At 43.1% G+C, this 15,728-nt stretch overlaps 1 protein-coding gene across 1 annotated transcript in view; it reads left to right on the forward strand.

Annotated features, from left to right (window-relative positions):
• The first annotated feature begins 9,673 nt into the window (after positions 1-9,673).
• LOC111979930 (beta-1,4-mannosyl-glycoprotein 4-beta-N-acetylglucosaminyltransferase-like) overlaps positions 9,674-15,728 on the forward strand; it is a 33,538-nt gene continuing 27,483 nt past the window's right edge. The window contains exon 1 of the mRNA XM_070449194.1: positions 9,674-10,121. Within this exon, the coding sequence (XP_070305295.1) occupies positions 10,060-10,121 (62 nt within the window). The 5' untranslated portion in view covers positions 9,674-10,059. The remainder of the gene's footprint in view (positions 10,122-15,728) is intronic.

Genomic DNA, 15,728 nt, shown 5'->3' on the forward strand with positions numbered 1-15,728 from the left:
GGCCTTGTCTCAGGATGGTAAGTTGGTGGTTGAAGATATCCCTCTAGTGGTGTGCTTTGGCAAAGTGGGTTGGGTTATATCCTGCCTGTTTGGCCCTGTCTGGGGGTATCGTCAGATGGGGCCACAGTGTCTCCCGACCCCTCCTGTCTCAGCCTCCAGTATTTATGCTGCAATAGTTCATGTGTCAGGGGGCTAGGGTCAGTCTGTTATATCTGGAGTATTTCTCCTATCTTATGCGGTGTCCTGTGTGAATTTAAGTATGCTCTCTAATTATCTCTCTTTTTCTCTCTCTTTCTCTCTTTCTTTCTTTCTTTCTTTCTTTCTTTCTTTCTTTCTTTCTTTCTTTCTTTCTTTCTTTCTTTCTTTCTTTCTTTATCTCCTTCTTTCTTTCTTTCCCTCTCTCTGAGGATCTGAGCCCTAGGACCATGCCTCAGGACTACCTGGCCTGATGACTCCTTGCTGTCCCCAGTCCACCTGGTTGTGCTGCTGTTCCAGTTTCAACTGTTCTGACTGCTTCTATGGAACCCTGACCTGTTCACCAGACGTGCTACCTGTCCCAGACCTGCTGTTTTCAACTCTCTAGAGACAGCAGGTGCGGTAGAGATACTCTGAATGATCGGCTATGAAAAGCCATATGACATTTACTCCTGAGGTGCTGACCTGTTGCACCCTCTACAACCACTGTGATTATTATTATTTGACCCTGCTGGTCATCTATGAACATTTGAACATCTTGGCCATGTTCTGTTATAATCTCCACCCGGCACAGCCAGAAGAGGACTGGCCACCCTTCATAGCCTGGTTCCTCTCTAGGTTTCTTCCTAGGTTCTGTCCTTTCTAGGGAGTTTTTCCTGCCACCATGCTTCTACACCTGTATTGCTTGCTGTTTGGGATTTTAGGCTGGGTTTCTGTACAGCACTTTGTGACATCAGCTGATGTAAGAAGGGCTTTATAAATACATTTGATTGATTAATTGATCGTTCTATCTGTGCTAACACTAATAAATGTGTGTTTAGCTACATTGAAAAAGAAACTCACGTTACTCATAGTGTGTGTTGACACACCTAGCTGGCTAGCTATGAATGACTATGGCTTTTCAAGTCACTCAGCAGTGCTATTTGCAGAGTAGATATTTTTAAGCTATTCCCCAGTGACCAAAAACAAGCAAGTACCGCAACAAGTTATGTAATGATTCTGAAATGGTTGTATTCCCCATATACAGTACATGACATTCTTGTCACACCCTGATCTGTTTCACCTGTCTTTGTGCTTGTCTCCACCCTGCTCCTGGTGTCGCCCATCTTCCCCATTATACTGTTKGTCTGTTGCCAGTTCGTCTTGTCTCGTCAAGCCTATCAGCGTTTTTTCCAGTACTCCTGTTTCGTGTTAGTTCCTGTTTTCTAGTTCTACTGGTTTTGACCGTTCTGCCTGCCCTGACCCTGAGCCTGCATGCCTGCCGTTCTGTACCTTACGGACTCTTCCCTGGATTACTGACCTCTGCCTGCCCTTTACCTGTTGTTTGCCTGCACCCTGTTTCGTAAATAAACATCTGCTATTTCGAACTGTCTGCATCTGGGTCTTATCCTGAGGTCTGATAAATCTATTGGTTACAAGAATTTTGTATAATAATTTAAATGGAAAAACTCTACCTTTTGAATCCGACATTGTTTTGTATATCAGTTCATAAACCATGTGCCATGGAATCGGCATATCGAAAATATCTTCCCATCTATTTTGAAAACTGTATAGCGCAGCTGTTATTTTTTGGGTCCTTAAATGGAACTGGTAGACAATAGTGTTTTTGTTTTACCAGTTTTGGTCTTTAATGCAGGGCCGACAGACAAGTTCCTTAGCTTCTCCCCATTGCACTTTCCTTCTCCGTTTTTGCAGTAACGCTGCATGCAATCAGTTGCTTTTGTCAGTCAGCTGTTTAGAGTGCTCATTGCTTTGTTTTTCAGGTATGCACGGGCATTGATATTCTCCGTGTCGTCCGTGGCCACAAGAAGTAGACCATTTATTTAGCTTTATTATTTTTTATCAATATTTGTTTTCTTTCCTGGATCAGCTGATGATGATCGACAATACCACTAGACAACTAGCCTTCAGCTAGACACCAATACACATCCAATCCATCCAACAAGTAGGCTATAAGCCATGACAGTAGCCTAGGCCTATATATAGTTGACTCTTTCGGTTAGAAGCATTCGATTTTGCAATGGCAGATTTGTGTACCGAGAGAACGGTGTTTACTGCGCTGCGAAACATAATGAAATGTTCAGTAGGCATAGTTACATTTACAGTGCATTTCTCCATGATCCAGATCTCAATGATCCAAGATTCCTATTGGGTTTAAGTTCAATGTTCTAATTCTATTGTTAAATCCTTAATAGTGATAAATAATACGGCCATAAATTTACATTTACATTTAAGTCATTTAGCAGACGCTCTTATCCAGAGCGACTTACAAATTGGTGCATTCACCTTATGATATCCAGTGGAACAACCACTTTACAATAGTGCATCTAACTCTTTTAAGGGGGTGGTTGTGGGGTTAGAAGGATTACTTTATCCTATCCTAGGTATTCCTTAAAGAAGGTGGGGTTTCAGGTGTCTCCGGAAGGTGGTGATTGACTCCGCTGACCTGGCGTCGTGAGGGAGTTTGTTCCACCATTGGGGTGCCAGAGCAGCGAACAGTTTTGACTGGGCTGAGCGGGAACTGTACTTCCTCAGAGGTAGGGAGGCGAGCAGGCCAGAGGTGGGGATGAACGCAGTGCCCTTGTTTGGGTGTAGGGCCTGATCAGAGCCTGAAGGTACGGAGGTGCCGTTCCCCTCACAGCTCCGTAGGCAAGACCCATGGTCTTGAGCGGATGCGAGCTTCAACTGGAAGCCAGTGGAGAGAGCGAGAGGAGCGGGGTGACGTGAGAGAACTTGGGAAAGTTGAACACCAGACGGGCTGCGGCGTTCTGGATGAGTTGTAGGGGTTTAATGGCACAGGCAGGGAGCGCCAGCCAACAGCGAGTTGCAGTAATCCAGACGGGAGATGACAAGTGCCTGGATTAGGACCTCGCGCCGCTTCCTGCGTGAGGCAGGGTCGTACTCTGCGAATGTTGTAGAGCATGAACCTACAGGAACGGGTCACCGCCTTGATGTTAGTTGAGAACGACAGGGTGTTGTCCAGGATCACGCCAAGGTTCTTAGCACTCTGGGAGGAGGACACAATGGAGTTGTCAACCGTGATGGCGAGATCATGGAACGGGCAGTCCTTCCCCGGGAGGAAGAGCAGCTCCGTCTTGCCGAGGTTCAGCTTGAGGTGGTGATCCGTCATCCACACTGATATGTCTGCCAGACATGCAGAGATGCGATTCACACCTGGTTATCAGAGGGGGGGGAGAAGATTAATTGTGTGTCTCTGCATAGCAATATAGGAGAGACCATGTGAGGATATGACAGAGCCAAGTGACTTGGTGTATAGCGAGAATAGGAGAGGCCTAGAACAGAGCCCTGGGGGACACCAGTGGTGAAGCACGTGGTGCGGAGACAGATTCTCGCCACGCCACCTGGTAGGGAGCGACCTGTCAGGTAGGACGCAATCCAAGCGTGGGCCGCCGCCGGAGATGCCCAGCTCGGAGAGGGTGGAGAGGAGGATATGATGGTTCACAGTATCAAAGGCAGCCGATAGGTCTAGAAGGATGAGAGCAGAGGAAGAGAGTTAGCTTTAGCAGTGCGGAGCGCCTCCGTGACACAGAGAAGAGCAGTCTCAGTTGAATGACTAGTCTTGAAACCTGACTGATTTGGATCAAGAAGGTCATTCTGAGAGAGATAGCAGGAGAGCTGGCCAAGGACGGCACGTTCAAGAGTTTTGGAGAGAAAAGAAAGAAGGGATACTGGTCTGTAGTTGTGACATCGGAGGGATCGAGTGTAGGTTTTTCAGAAGGGGTGCAACTCTCGCTCTCTTGAAGACGGAAGGGACGTAGCCAGCGGTCAAGGATGAGTTGATGAGCGAGGTGAGGTAAGGAGAAGGTCTCCGGAAATGGTCTGGAGAAGAGAGGAGGGGATAGGGTCAAGCGGGCAGGTTGTTGGGCGGCCGGCCGTCACAAGACGCGGGATTTCATCTGGAGAGAGAGGGGAGAAAGAGGTCAAAGCACAGGGTAGGGCAGTGTGAGCAGAACCACGTGGTCGTTTGACTTAGCAAACGAGAGATCGGATGTCGTCGACCTTCTTTTCAAAATGGTTGACGAAGTCATCCGCAGAGAGGGAGGGAGGGGAGGGGAGGGGAGGAGGATTCAGGAGGAGGAGAAGGTGGCAAAGAGCTCCTAGGGTTAGAGGCAGATGCTTGGAATTTAGAGTGGTAGAAATTGGCTTTAGCAGCAGAGACAGAAGAGGAGAATGTAGAGAGGAGGGATGAAAGGATGCCAGGTCCGCAGGGACGCGAGTTTCCTCCATTTCCGCTCGGCTGCCCGGAGCCCTGTTCTGTGAGCTCGCAATGAGTCGTCGAGCCACGGAGCAGGAGGGAGGACCGAGCCGGCCTGGAGGATAGGGGACATAGAGAGTCAAAGGATGCAGAAAGGGAGGAGAGGAGGGTTGAGGAGGCAGAATCAGGAGATAGGTTGGAGAAGGTTTGAGCAGAGGAAGAGATGATAGGATGGAAGAGGAGAGAGTAGCGGGGGGAGAGAGGCGAAGGTTGGGACGGCGCGATACCATCCGAGTAGGGGCAGTGTGGGAAGTGTTGGATGAGAGCGAGAGGGAAAAGGATACAAGGTAGTGGTCGGAGACTTGGAGGGAGTTGCAATGAGATTAGTGGAAGAACAGCATCTAGTAAGATGAGGTCAAGCGTATTGCCTGCCTTTGAGTAGGGGAGGGAGAGGTGAGGAGTGGGAGGTCGAAAAGAGAGAGAGGAGTGAAAGAAGGAGGCAGAGAGGAATGAGTCAAAGGTAGACGTGGGGAGGTTAAAGTCACCCAGAACTGTGAGAGGTGAGCATCCTCAGGAAAGGAACTTATCAGGGCGTCAAGCTCATTGATGAACTCTCCAAGGGAACCTGGAGGGCGATAAATGATAAGGATGTTAAGCTTGAAAGGGCTGGTAACTGTGACAGCATGGAATTCAAAGGAGGCGATAGACAGATGGGTCAGGGAGAAAGAGAGAATGTCCACTTGGGAGAGATGAGGATCCCAGTGCCACCACCCCGCTGACCAGAAGCCTCGGGTGTGCGAGAACACGTGGGCAGACGAGGAGAGAGCAGTAGGAGTAGCAGTGTTATCAGTGGTAATCCATGTTTCCGTCAGTGCCAAGAAGTCGAGGGACTGGAGGGAAGCATAGGCTGAGATGAACTCTGCCTTGTTGGCCGCAGATCGGCAGTTCCAGAGGCTGCCTGAGACCTGGAACTCCACGTGGGTCGTGCGCGCTGGGACCACCAGGTTAAAGTAGCAGCGGCCACGCGGTGTGAAGCGTTTGTATGGTCTGTGCAGAGAGGAGAGAACAGGGATAGACAGACACATAGTTGACAGGCTACAGAAGAGGCTACGCTAATGCAAAGGAGATTGGAATGACAAGTGGACTACACGTCTCGAATGTTCAGAAAGTTAAGCTTACGTTGCAAAAAATCTTATTGACTAAAATGATATAGTACTGGCTGGTGAAATAGCTAGCTAGCAGTGGCTGGCGTTGCGTTGACTTTGTGAAAGTGTAGCTGGCTAGGTAACCTCTAACTGGCGAGTAACCTCGACAATTACTCTAGACTACACAATTATCTTGGATACAAAGACGGCTATGTAGCCAGCCAAGATCAAACAAATCCAAAGCTGTCCTCGTACTGTAATGAAATGAAATGTAATACTACCTGTAATACTACCTGTGGAGCAAAGCGGAATGCAACTACTCGCTCCAAACCAAACCGGTTTGGTTTATAAATGTCACTAATGTAAGGAAAGAAAGGTAGTGTTTTATGACACACACAGGAGGCTGCTGAAGGGAGGACGGCTCATAATAATAGCCGGAAACCATGTTTGCTGTATTTGATACCATTTCACCAATTCCACTCCAGCCATTACCACGAGCCCATCCTCTCCAATTAATGTGCCACCAACACACTATCTGTGAAGACTCCTAGCATATTTTACTGTTTACAATGCCTTTATCAATTAATTGTGTATGTTTCTAAATGGTGATTGTGTGATGACAGGATATAACTGCTAACCGTGTGATATCTTAATAGTACTTTCAAGACAACTGGGAATTATGAAAAAAAACAAGGTCAAATCATGACGTCGATGATCTTCAGGTCGGAAAGTCGGAGTTCTAGAAAGATGCCCGCGTTTCTGACTTGTCATTCAGAGTTGGATGACCATTCAAAAAATGTTCCCAGTATGAGCTGTTTTTTGGGGGGGTTTGTCTTGAACACGCTGAAGTCGGGATTTCCGAGTTCCCAGTTGTTTTGAACGTGGCCTCAGCATCTTTATCTGAAACGTGTGTGTTCATGTGTGTAAAATTGCCTCGGCTGTGAGGGTAGGCTGCTAGCAGTGGTGTAAACGCAGTAAACCCACCTTTTTCAGAAAAATGCATTGAAAGTAGAGGGAGCGTTAAGCATGAGCATCATCCACATACCAATTTTTTTCCAAACTTTGCTTTTTTGTGTCAGCAATTAGACATTGTTCTTAGGGCTGACAAGGTAAGAATCTGTCGTTCTGCCCCTGAACAAGGCAGTTAACCCACTGTTCCTAGACCATTATTGTAAATAAGAATTTGTTCATAACTGACTTGCCTAGTTAAATAAATAAAAAATGAAAAATTTAGTGGAGTCTACACACCTATTTATTTTACCACACTAGGCTACATCACTGGCTACCAGTAGGCATATTTGAAGTTCATGGTAATATACATTGTAGCCTCGTATAGTAAATTGACGCGTTAGGGTAATCATGACGTTTTTCCTGGGACAGTTTCAGCCCCATTTCATGTGCCCCAACTTTTCAAAAAATATCTATATATTTTACAAAAAATATAAATATTTCAGCAAGAGCTTTCACGCCTGCTACMGCTCCCCAGCATTACACACTCCTGCCACCCTCAATCAATCACCCCAGTCATTACCTCCTCTATATCTGTCTGTTCCCCCGCTCTGTTCCCGGCATCAGCATTGATTGTCATATGTCCTTGTATACCCGTGTGCTGACACTGTTCCTGTCCTGTTCCATGTCTTTTCCAATTAAATGTTTCACTCCCTGTACCTGCTTCTCTATTCCAGCATCAGTCCTTACAAGAGCATCAATTAAGGCCTAATCAATGGCAATCGGCAAACGTCATTAGGCACACTTTTTGGTGTTTTGTAACAGTTGTCTATTTCCATTCATGAAATGGTTCAAGTGCAAATACAGTGCACTGTTTGGATGTTGGCATTATTTTGGAGTGGATGAATATACAGGCACCCTACTTTTTGAAGTGGTTTGTTTGACAATCAGATAATAAAAGCTAATTCATCCATTAAATTACATCTTTACTATTAGGACCATTATAAAAATTTGCACGAGTTCACCCAATCATAGCCGCGGGAAGTAGGGGTGCTGAGGGTATTGCAGCACCCCTTGAAAATATCAAAAGAAAAAATATATTTGTTAAAATTATTCGAATTATTTTAGATTTTTTTTTTKKGGGGGGGACCTTTAATAGTCCTGTATTAGCGCGGTCGACAACATTTTTACCTAGGATAGTACTTTTCAGACCGGGCTAGTTGAAAATCTGTTTAACTAGCCTGCTGGCTAGTGACATTTTGTCTTATCTAATATCTCAGGGCACAGATTTTACACCAGGGCAGCTGGGCTAGTAAAAATGGTGGTCTACTAGCTGGCCAGTGCCCAAAATCCTTATGTTCCGTTCCAAGTGGGGAACAAGCGTGATTGCACATTGGATGATGCCTTCTCAGCATGRATGAGTAGTATGTTGATATTTGTTGCTTACTTACAAGTTTTTASTAAACAGTACATTCTAAATAGTATATAGTACGATTAGTACGCAGTATGCAGTTTAAGTCAATAGTAGGCAAGACAGATTTTGGACAAGGCCACAGTGTTGCCTTCCAAAGCCAAATATGAATTTGTAATTTTATTGAACAAGCTTTTTCAAATTTAGCTCACTTCCAGCAAAGTTTGTTGAGTGAACAAACATTCATACCATAGCTACATTTCTTGTCTTTCTGAAGTCCACCCCACTCACAGAATAACACTAATTAAACAATGTTTATGTTGTTTATTTTACAGTGAAGGCAAACATGAATTTGTATTTTGACTCAAGTTTTTATACGTTCAGCTCACTGTTAGCAAACTGTGTTGAGTGAACAAACGTGAACACATTAGCTACATTTATTGTCCTTCTAAAGTCCACCCAACTCACATAATATAGCTGATTAAGCAATTGGTTATGTTGTCTGTTTTACAGTGTAGTTGCCGTGACTCAATCAACTGTCTGTCACTCGAGTCACATTTATGTTTCCTAACTATTATTATCCCTTGTGATTGTGATTAGTACACTAGCATATGGCTCTCTAACCAATTCTCAAAGTTTAAGTTGAGGGAACAATGTGTTGAGGGTATTTTGACAAAATATCCACTTTATTCTTATCAAAACATAATTTGACATGTAAATATTTTTTAGCTGAAAGAAATAGATCCCAAAAAGACTGTTCTTTTTGCAAAATTAGGCCTACAGTAAGTTAGCATATTCTGTCAAATGAAAATATAAAGTTCCCTTCTATAATGTGCAGCTTTTTTCCAAAGTACAATCCACATTAGCACTGAAAAGCTGATTTACTATCATTTGATTGCAGTATCGTTTCGTTTTTAGAAGTTTKAAGAAAATATACATTTTGTCATATTTTTGTGGTAAAAACAACTGCCATTTAAAGGGGCAGTACACCATAATTTAAAATATACTTCATTTTATTGACAAAAAGTGATTCATCCATTGATTCTGAGAGACAATGACCAAAAATATGGCTTAATTGTCTTTATTTACTTACCCCACAGCCAACTGTAGCTGCTAGTGAAACAATGGGAGTGTTAGGGCCTATAGCAGGATGCGTCAAAAAGCATGCCCAAATCCTCAGTCACTTCAAACCAAATGTTATAGCAACCAAAATACCATAACAAGATGTACATATAGAATATTCTGGGATATTATTGTATTTATATACCATTTTCCGTAGAATATCTATTTTTCGGAGAATACACACCAATATAGCTCTATGTGTACATTCAGAGGGTAGTTTTTTATTTCCGTATTACACTCCTACCAAGTATTCATTCCACTGACAGACTTTTATGAGCTGTTTTGACTTCAACTAAGCATTTATCTAAGGTAACTTTGATTTTGTACATGGTCATACCTAGTTATAACCAGTTATAACCATAGGTGAGTACATAACGTSCTCCATCTCTGCAGGTGATCTGTCTATCAGGTCCATCTCCACCCTCTAAGGATATGTATAACTTAACATTAACTTAACATTGTCTCCAGAGAAACATGGATTCAAATAAATACTTTTTTAKATTTGCCTTAGAATAACCACTATTTTGGAGAATAGAATACACAACAATACAGCGCTCTGTGTAGATTCTGAGTTCTGTATTGCATTTCTATCAATAAAAACCATATCGGTGTGATCGAGGCGTTAGGCCAAGACAGTAAGCCTATCTAAAGGAAATAGCAATTGCGAACTTGATCAAATGTTTTTGGAGGAGAATGTTTTATTTTGCAGTGACATTTGCGATATCTGACCGTTTCTGAACGACAACTGCAAATGTTTGGGGACCTGTAAAAAGATCGTTTGAATTCAATAGTGTTTTGCATTTACTTTTTCCGATCCTAAATATGCTGCACTGCCTGTGAATTCTGAAACCGTGTCTACTCGTTAAAAAAAGACTAGTCTACACTTACAGTTGTAGCCTACACACTTCAATGTAACATATCAACTGTCCGTTCACCTGTTAAATTCTACTGTATGTTAGCCTATAAACCGCGCTCCCTTTCGTTGCGAAAACATAACATTATAATATATAGTAGGCACAAAGATGCGCATGGTAATTTGTTGTACGTCTACTTTGGGAATACGAACTCATCATGGCCAGAAAAGGTGAGGAATTTATTTTGCAATGGTTATGAAAGTGTGTATGCATTATTTTTTATAAATTAAAGTGTCTACTCGAGAATTTWACGTTACAGTATTCCGATGCACTAGCCTAAGAACGTCAATGGAGAAGGTTAACCGTCTGTTGTACCATTAAACTGTACTTCGGATGGAGGCAAATAGAGCAAAATACATGAAATAGCTTATCTATTTAGCCTACTATTGTGAAGTGGGTCCAATTAAATTAGAGATGGGACGAATGGTAGCCTATCCTAACTTGTTGTAGGCAGATAGGCATTTCGCGAATATGAAACCATCACAGACAGTTTAGGTGGGGCATTCTGAAATGATCATGGAAATGAAATAAATGATAGGAAATAGATGCCTATTTCTAGTTATTGTAGAATGCAAAGATAACATAAATCGATTGTGTATTCGCACTAACATTTTTTTTGTTATGAATAAGAGTCATTTTATATTCCTGCACAAGACTACTAGGCTACTTTTTCCTTCTTGCAATGCAATACTTCAACCATTAGAAATTGTGTGTAGTCTACGCATGGTCTAAAGTTTTTCGGGGAATAAGCACATTCTCAAATCAAGTTCAGTTTTTATAAATGCCAACTTTTGCGTGAAAACTGGACTCGCATTTTTTGGGACATATTTTGTGTATACACAACGTTTATAAATGAGKCCCGAGCACATCTGCACAGCAGAGAAATCGTCCTGTAATGAATACTCGGGGAGAAAAAGGTGTAGATTCACGCAGGTGTTTATTTCGCGTTCTCAGAAGTCAGCAATCGTGGTCACAGGCTGGCAATGGTCATACACAGGTAGGCAACAGGCAGGTGAATCAAAACTAGGACTGAAGACTATAACTGGTTCTCAAACGAGCTTGGAAAAGGCTTAGTAGAGTCAACACGAACAATACCCCACGAAGGCACAAAACGAAACAGAACACAAGGTTGACTAAGAAAATAAATACAGAACCTTACATCACCCATTGAAGCTTATTCTCTGTCCACAGTTGTTTGGTAGCCCTAAATATAATGCCAATGTGAGAGGGAAATTGGAAATATAACATTTGTCAATATGATAGTTTATGGTCAAATGATCAATCCAGGAATATACTTGAATATGCAGTTATTATGTGCACTTTACACTTAATATTCCTTAATATTCCTTAATATTCCTTGAGTGTTGTGTTGCTAAGCCTATTTGTTGTAAGATTATGTGTAAGATTGTCTACATGATTTTCATCAAAGGCTATCTCATAGTCCACTGAGTTCCCACTAATTTAAAATTGACCACCAGCTCAAGAACATGCTTCATCTGAACTTGAAACACCTGTGACATCATTTTAAAATACTGTATCACATTTCCTTACAAGAACAAGGAAGTATTTCCATCTCTCTTCCTGAGAAAAGGTTTTTTGTAGATGACAAGTATGTAGTGGTGTAATTGGCRTCAATATACAGTTTTCATAGACCCTATCTTGCCCATTGATTGTGTTACAGAAACAGTGCCTTGTTACCACGCTGGTTGCCAAGGAAAGAATCAGCCAAGGTTGACAAAGTAGCTTGTAGTCTCTTTATTCTCCTTTCTGACTGTGTGGACCTTACACCTTACACTGTAACAAATTGCTGTACATTTAAAGCATTTTTTTACAGTTAGCTACTGTAATTCTATATTACAGTACTCTAAAGAGCAATGCATTATGTTGGCTCACTGGCATTCCAATTTACAATAACATTTTACAGTAAAGTAGTATAATTCTGAGAATTATGGTGCATTGTGGGAAAATGTTGTGAGCGAGGAAAGAATCTCTGGCTCATTAACATATTTTGAGGGGGGCCTTGTAAGTGGCTATATTTGTTGCACCCCTTAGTGAGAATGCTGTACACCACAGAATACAGTACCATACCATATCTTTTCAATCTAAAATCTTTTTTTCTGTAAATTTAAAGTAATTTACTGGCTACTATGCTGCCAGTAATTTACTGTAATTCAGTACCACCCCACAKAATACAGTACCAGATTTATTTTAGGGGGAGCGCAAAAATCCTTTTGAACACTAGTGGGTGCATGCTATTGTTGTTTCGGGCTCATTAACATATTTTGAGACGTGCCTTGTAAGTGGCTATATTTGTTGCACACGTTAGTGACTTCTGTAACAGTTGACTTCTGTAACCGTAAAAGCCTTGGTTTCATGCATGTTAACATTAGAAGCCTCCTCCCTARGTTTGTTTTATTCACTGCTTTAGCACACTCTGCCAACCCTGGTGTCCTAGACGTGTCTGAATCCTGGCTTAGGAAGGCCACCAAAAACCCAGAAATTTCCATCCCCAACTTTAATATTTTCCGACAAGATAGAACTGCCAAAGGGGGCGGAGTTGCAATCTACTGCAGAGATAGCCTGCAGAGTTCTGTCATACTATCCAGGTCTGTGCCCAAACAATTTGAGCTTCTACTTTTAAGAATCCACCGTTCCAGAAATAAGTCTCTCACCGTTGCCGCTTGCTATAGACCACCTTCTCCCCCCAGATGTGGACACCATATGTGAATTGATTGCCCCCCATCTATCGTCAGAGCTCGTACTGTTAGGTGACCTAAACTGGGACATGCTAAACACTCCGGCCGTCCTAAAATCTAAGCTAGATGCCCTCACTCTCACACAAATTATCAATGAACCTACCAGGTACAACCCCACATCCGTAAACATGGGCACCCTCATAGATATCATCCTAACTAACTCGCCCTCCAAATACACCTCTGCTGTTTTCAACCAAGATCTCAGCGATCACTGCTTCWTTGCCTGCATCACTGTCAAACGCTCCCTAAAACACTTCAGCAAGCAGGCCTTTCTAATCGACCTGGCCCGGGTATCCTGGAAGGATATTGACCTCATTCCGTCAGTCGAGGAAGCCTGGTTATTCTTTAAAAGTGCTTTACTCGCCATCTTAAATAAGCATGCCCCACTCAAAAAATGTTCAACCAGGAATAGATATAGCCCTTGGTTCACTCCAGACCTGACTGCCCTTGACCAGCACAAAAACATCCTGTGGCRTACTGCATTAGCATCGAATAAGAGACAATACTGTGCAGCACGATATGCAACTCTCAGGGAAGTTTGGAACCAATATACACTGTTCGTTAGGAAAGCAAAGGCTATCTTTTTCAAACAGACATTTGCATCCTGTAGCACAAACKCAAAAACRTTCTGGGACACTGTAAARTCCATGGAGAATAAGAGCACCTCCTCCCAGCTGCCCACTGCACTGAGGCTAGGAAACACTGTCACCTCCGATAAATCCACGATAATTGAGAATTCCAATAARCATTTTTCTACGGATGGCCATGCTTTCCACCTGGCTACCCCTAMCCCGGTCAACAGCCCTGTACCCCCCACAGCAACTTGCCCAAGCCTCCCCCATTTCTCCTTCACAGCTCTTCTGAAAGAGCTGCAATATCTGGACCCCTACAAATCAGCCAGGCTAGACAATCTGSACCCTCTCTTTCTAAAATTATCCGCCACAATTGTTGCAACCCCTATTACTAGCCTGTCCAACCTCTCTTTCGTATCATCAGAGATCCCCAAAGATTAGAAAGCTGCCGCGGTCATCCCCCTCTTCAAAGGGGAAAACACTCTAGACCCAAACTGCTACATACCTATATCTATCGTACCCTGCYTTTCTAAGGTCTTCGAAAGCCAAGTTAACAAACAGATCTCCGACCATTTCGAATCCCACGTACCTTCTCCGATATGCAATCTGGTTTCCGAGCTGGAGCGTGGCTGAGGTGCACCCATGACAAGGTCCTAAACGATATCATAACCACCATCGATAAGAGACAAGACTGTGCAGCTGTATTCATCGACCTTGCCAAGGCTTTTAACTCTGTCAATCACCACATTCTTATCGGCAGACTCAACAGCCTTGGTTTCTCAAATGACTGCCTCGCCTGGTTCACCAACTACTTCTCTGATAGAGTTCAGTGTGTCAAATCGAAGGGCCTGTTGTCCGGACCTCTGGCAGTCTCTATGGGGGTGCCACAGGGTTCAATTCTCGGGCCGACTATTTTCTCTATATATATCGATGATGTCGCTCTTGCTACTGGTGATTCCCTGATCCACCTCTACGCAGACGACACCATTCTGTATACTTCTGGCCCTTCTTTGGACACTGTGTTAACTAACCTCCAGACGAGTTTCAATGCCATACAACTCTCCTTCCGATRYCTCCAACTTCTCTTAAATGCAAGTAAAACTAAATGCATGCTCTTCAACCGTTCRCTGCCCGCACCTGCCCGCCCGTCCAACATCACTACTCTGGATGGTTCTGACTTAGAATATGTGGACAACTACAAATACCTAGGTTTCTGGTTAGATTGTAAACTCTCCTTCCAGACTCACATTAAGCATCTCCAATCCACAATTAAATCTAGAATCGGCTTCCTATTTCGCAACAAAACATCCTTATGCTGCCAAACATACTCTCGTAAAACTGACTATCCTACCGATCCTTGRCTTCGGCGATGTCACTWACAAAATAGCCTCCAACACTCTACTCAGCAAATTGGATGCAGTCTATCACAGTGCCATCTGTTTTGTCACCAAAGCCCAATATACCACCTACCACTGCGACCTGTATGCTCTCGTTGGCTGGCCCTCGCTTCATATTCGTCGCCAAACCCACTGGCTTCAGGTCATCTATAAGTCTTTGCTAGGTAAAGCCCYGCCTTATCTCAGCTCACTGGTCACCATAGCAGCACCCACCCATAGCACGCGCTCCAGCAAAGCCAATTCCTCTTTTGGCCGCCTTTCCTTCCAGTTCCCTGCTGCCAATGACTGGAACGAATTGCAAAAATCACTGAAGCTGAAGACTCATATCTCCCTCTCTAACTTTAAGCACCAACTGTCAGAGCAGCTCACAGATCACTGCACCTGTACATAGCCCGTCTGTAAATAGCCCATCCAACTACCTYATCCCCATACTGTTACATTATTTTTCTCCTTTGCACCCCAGTATCCCTACTTGCACATTCATCTTCTGCACATCTATCACTCCAGTGTTTAATTGCTAAATTGTAATTAGTTTGATACTATGGCCTATTTATTGCCTTCCCTTATCTTCTTACCTCATTTACACACACTGTATATAGACTTATTTTTATGTTATTGACTGTATGTTTGTTTATTCCATGTGTAACTCTGTGTTGTTGTTTTTTGTCGCACTGCTTTGCTTTATCTTGGCCAGGTCACGGTTGTAAATGAGAACTTGTTCTCAACTGGCCTACCTGGTTAAATAAAGGTGACAAAAAAATGTTTTTAAAGAGTGCTGTACCAATTTAACTGAAATGTGGTAGTAGTTCCCTATCAATTTAATGTGTATAGGGACAGATCAGAGTGGCAGCAAGTGTTTTGCCAAGCCATTTTAGTCTGTTTWGCCCTGTAATCACGGCCAGTTTGGAAGCCTTTGTGTTAGGCCTAGAAGTGCAAGTGATATAAAATACCAAATATTCATAAATATGCTGTAATATAAAAATACCTAGCAGCCAACCTGCTTGCACCAATCCCATGTAATTAGAGAAATACCAATACTGCAATAACAGTAG

Source organism: Salvelinus sp. IW2-2015, linkage group LG20 (genome assembly GCF_002910315.2).
Source record: "Salvelinus sp. IW2-2015 linkage group LG20, ASM291031v2, whole genome shotgun sequence".
Lineage (NCBI taxonomy): Eukaryota > Metazoa > Chordata > Actinopteri > Salmoniformes > Salmonidae > Salvelinus > Salvelinus sp. IW2-2015.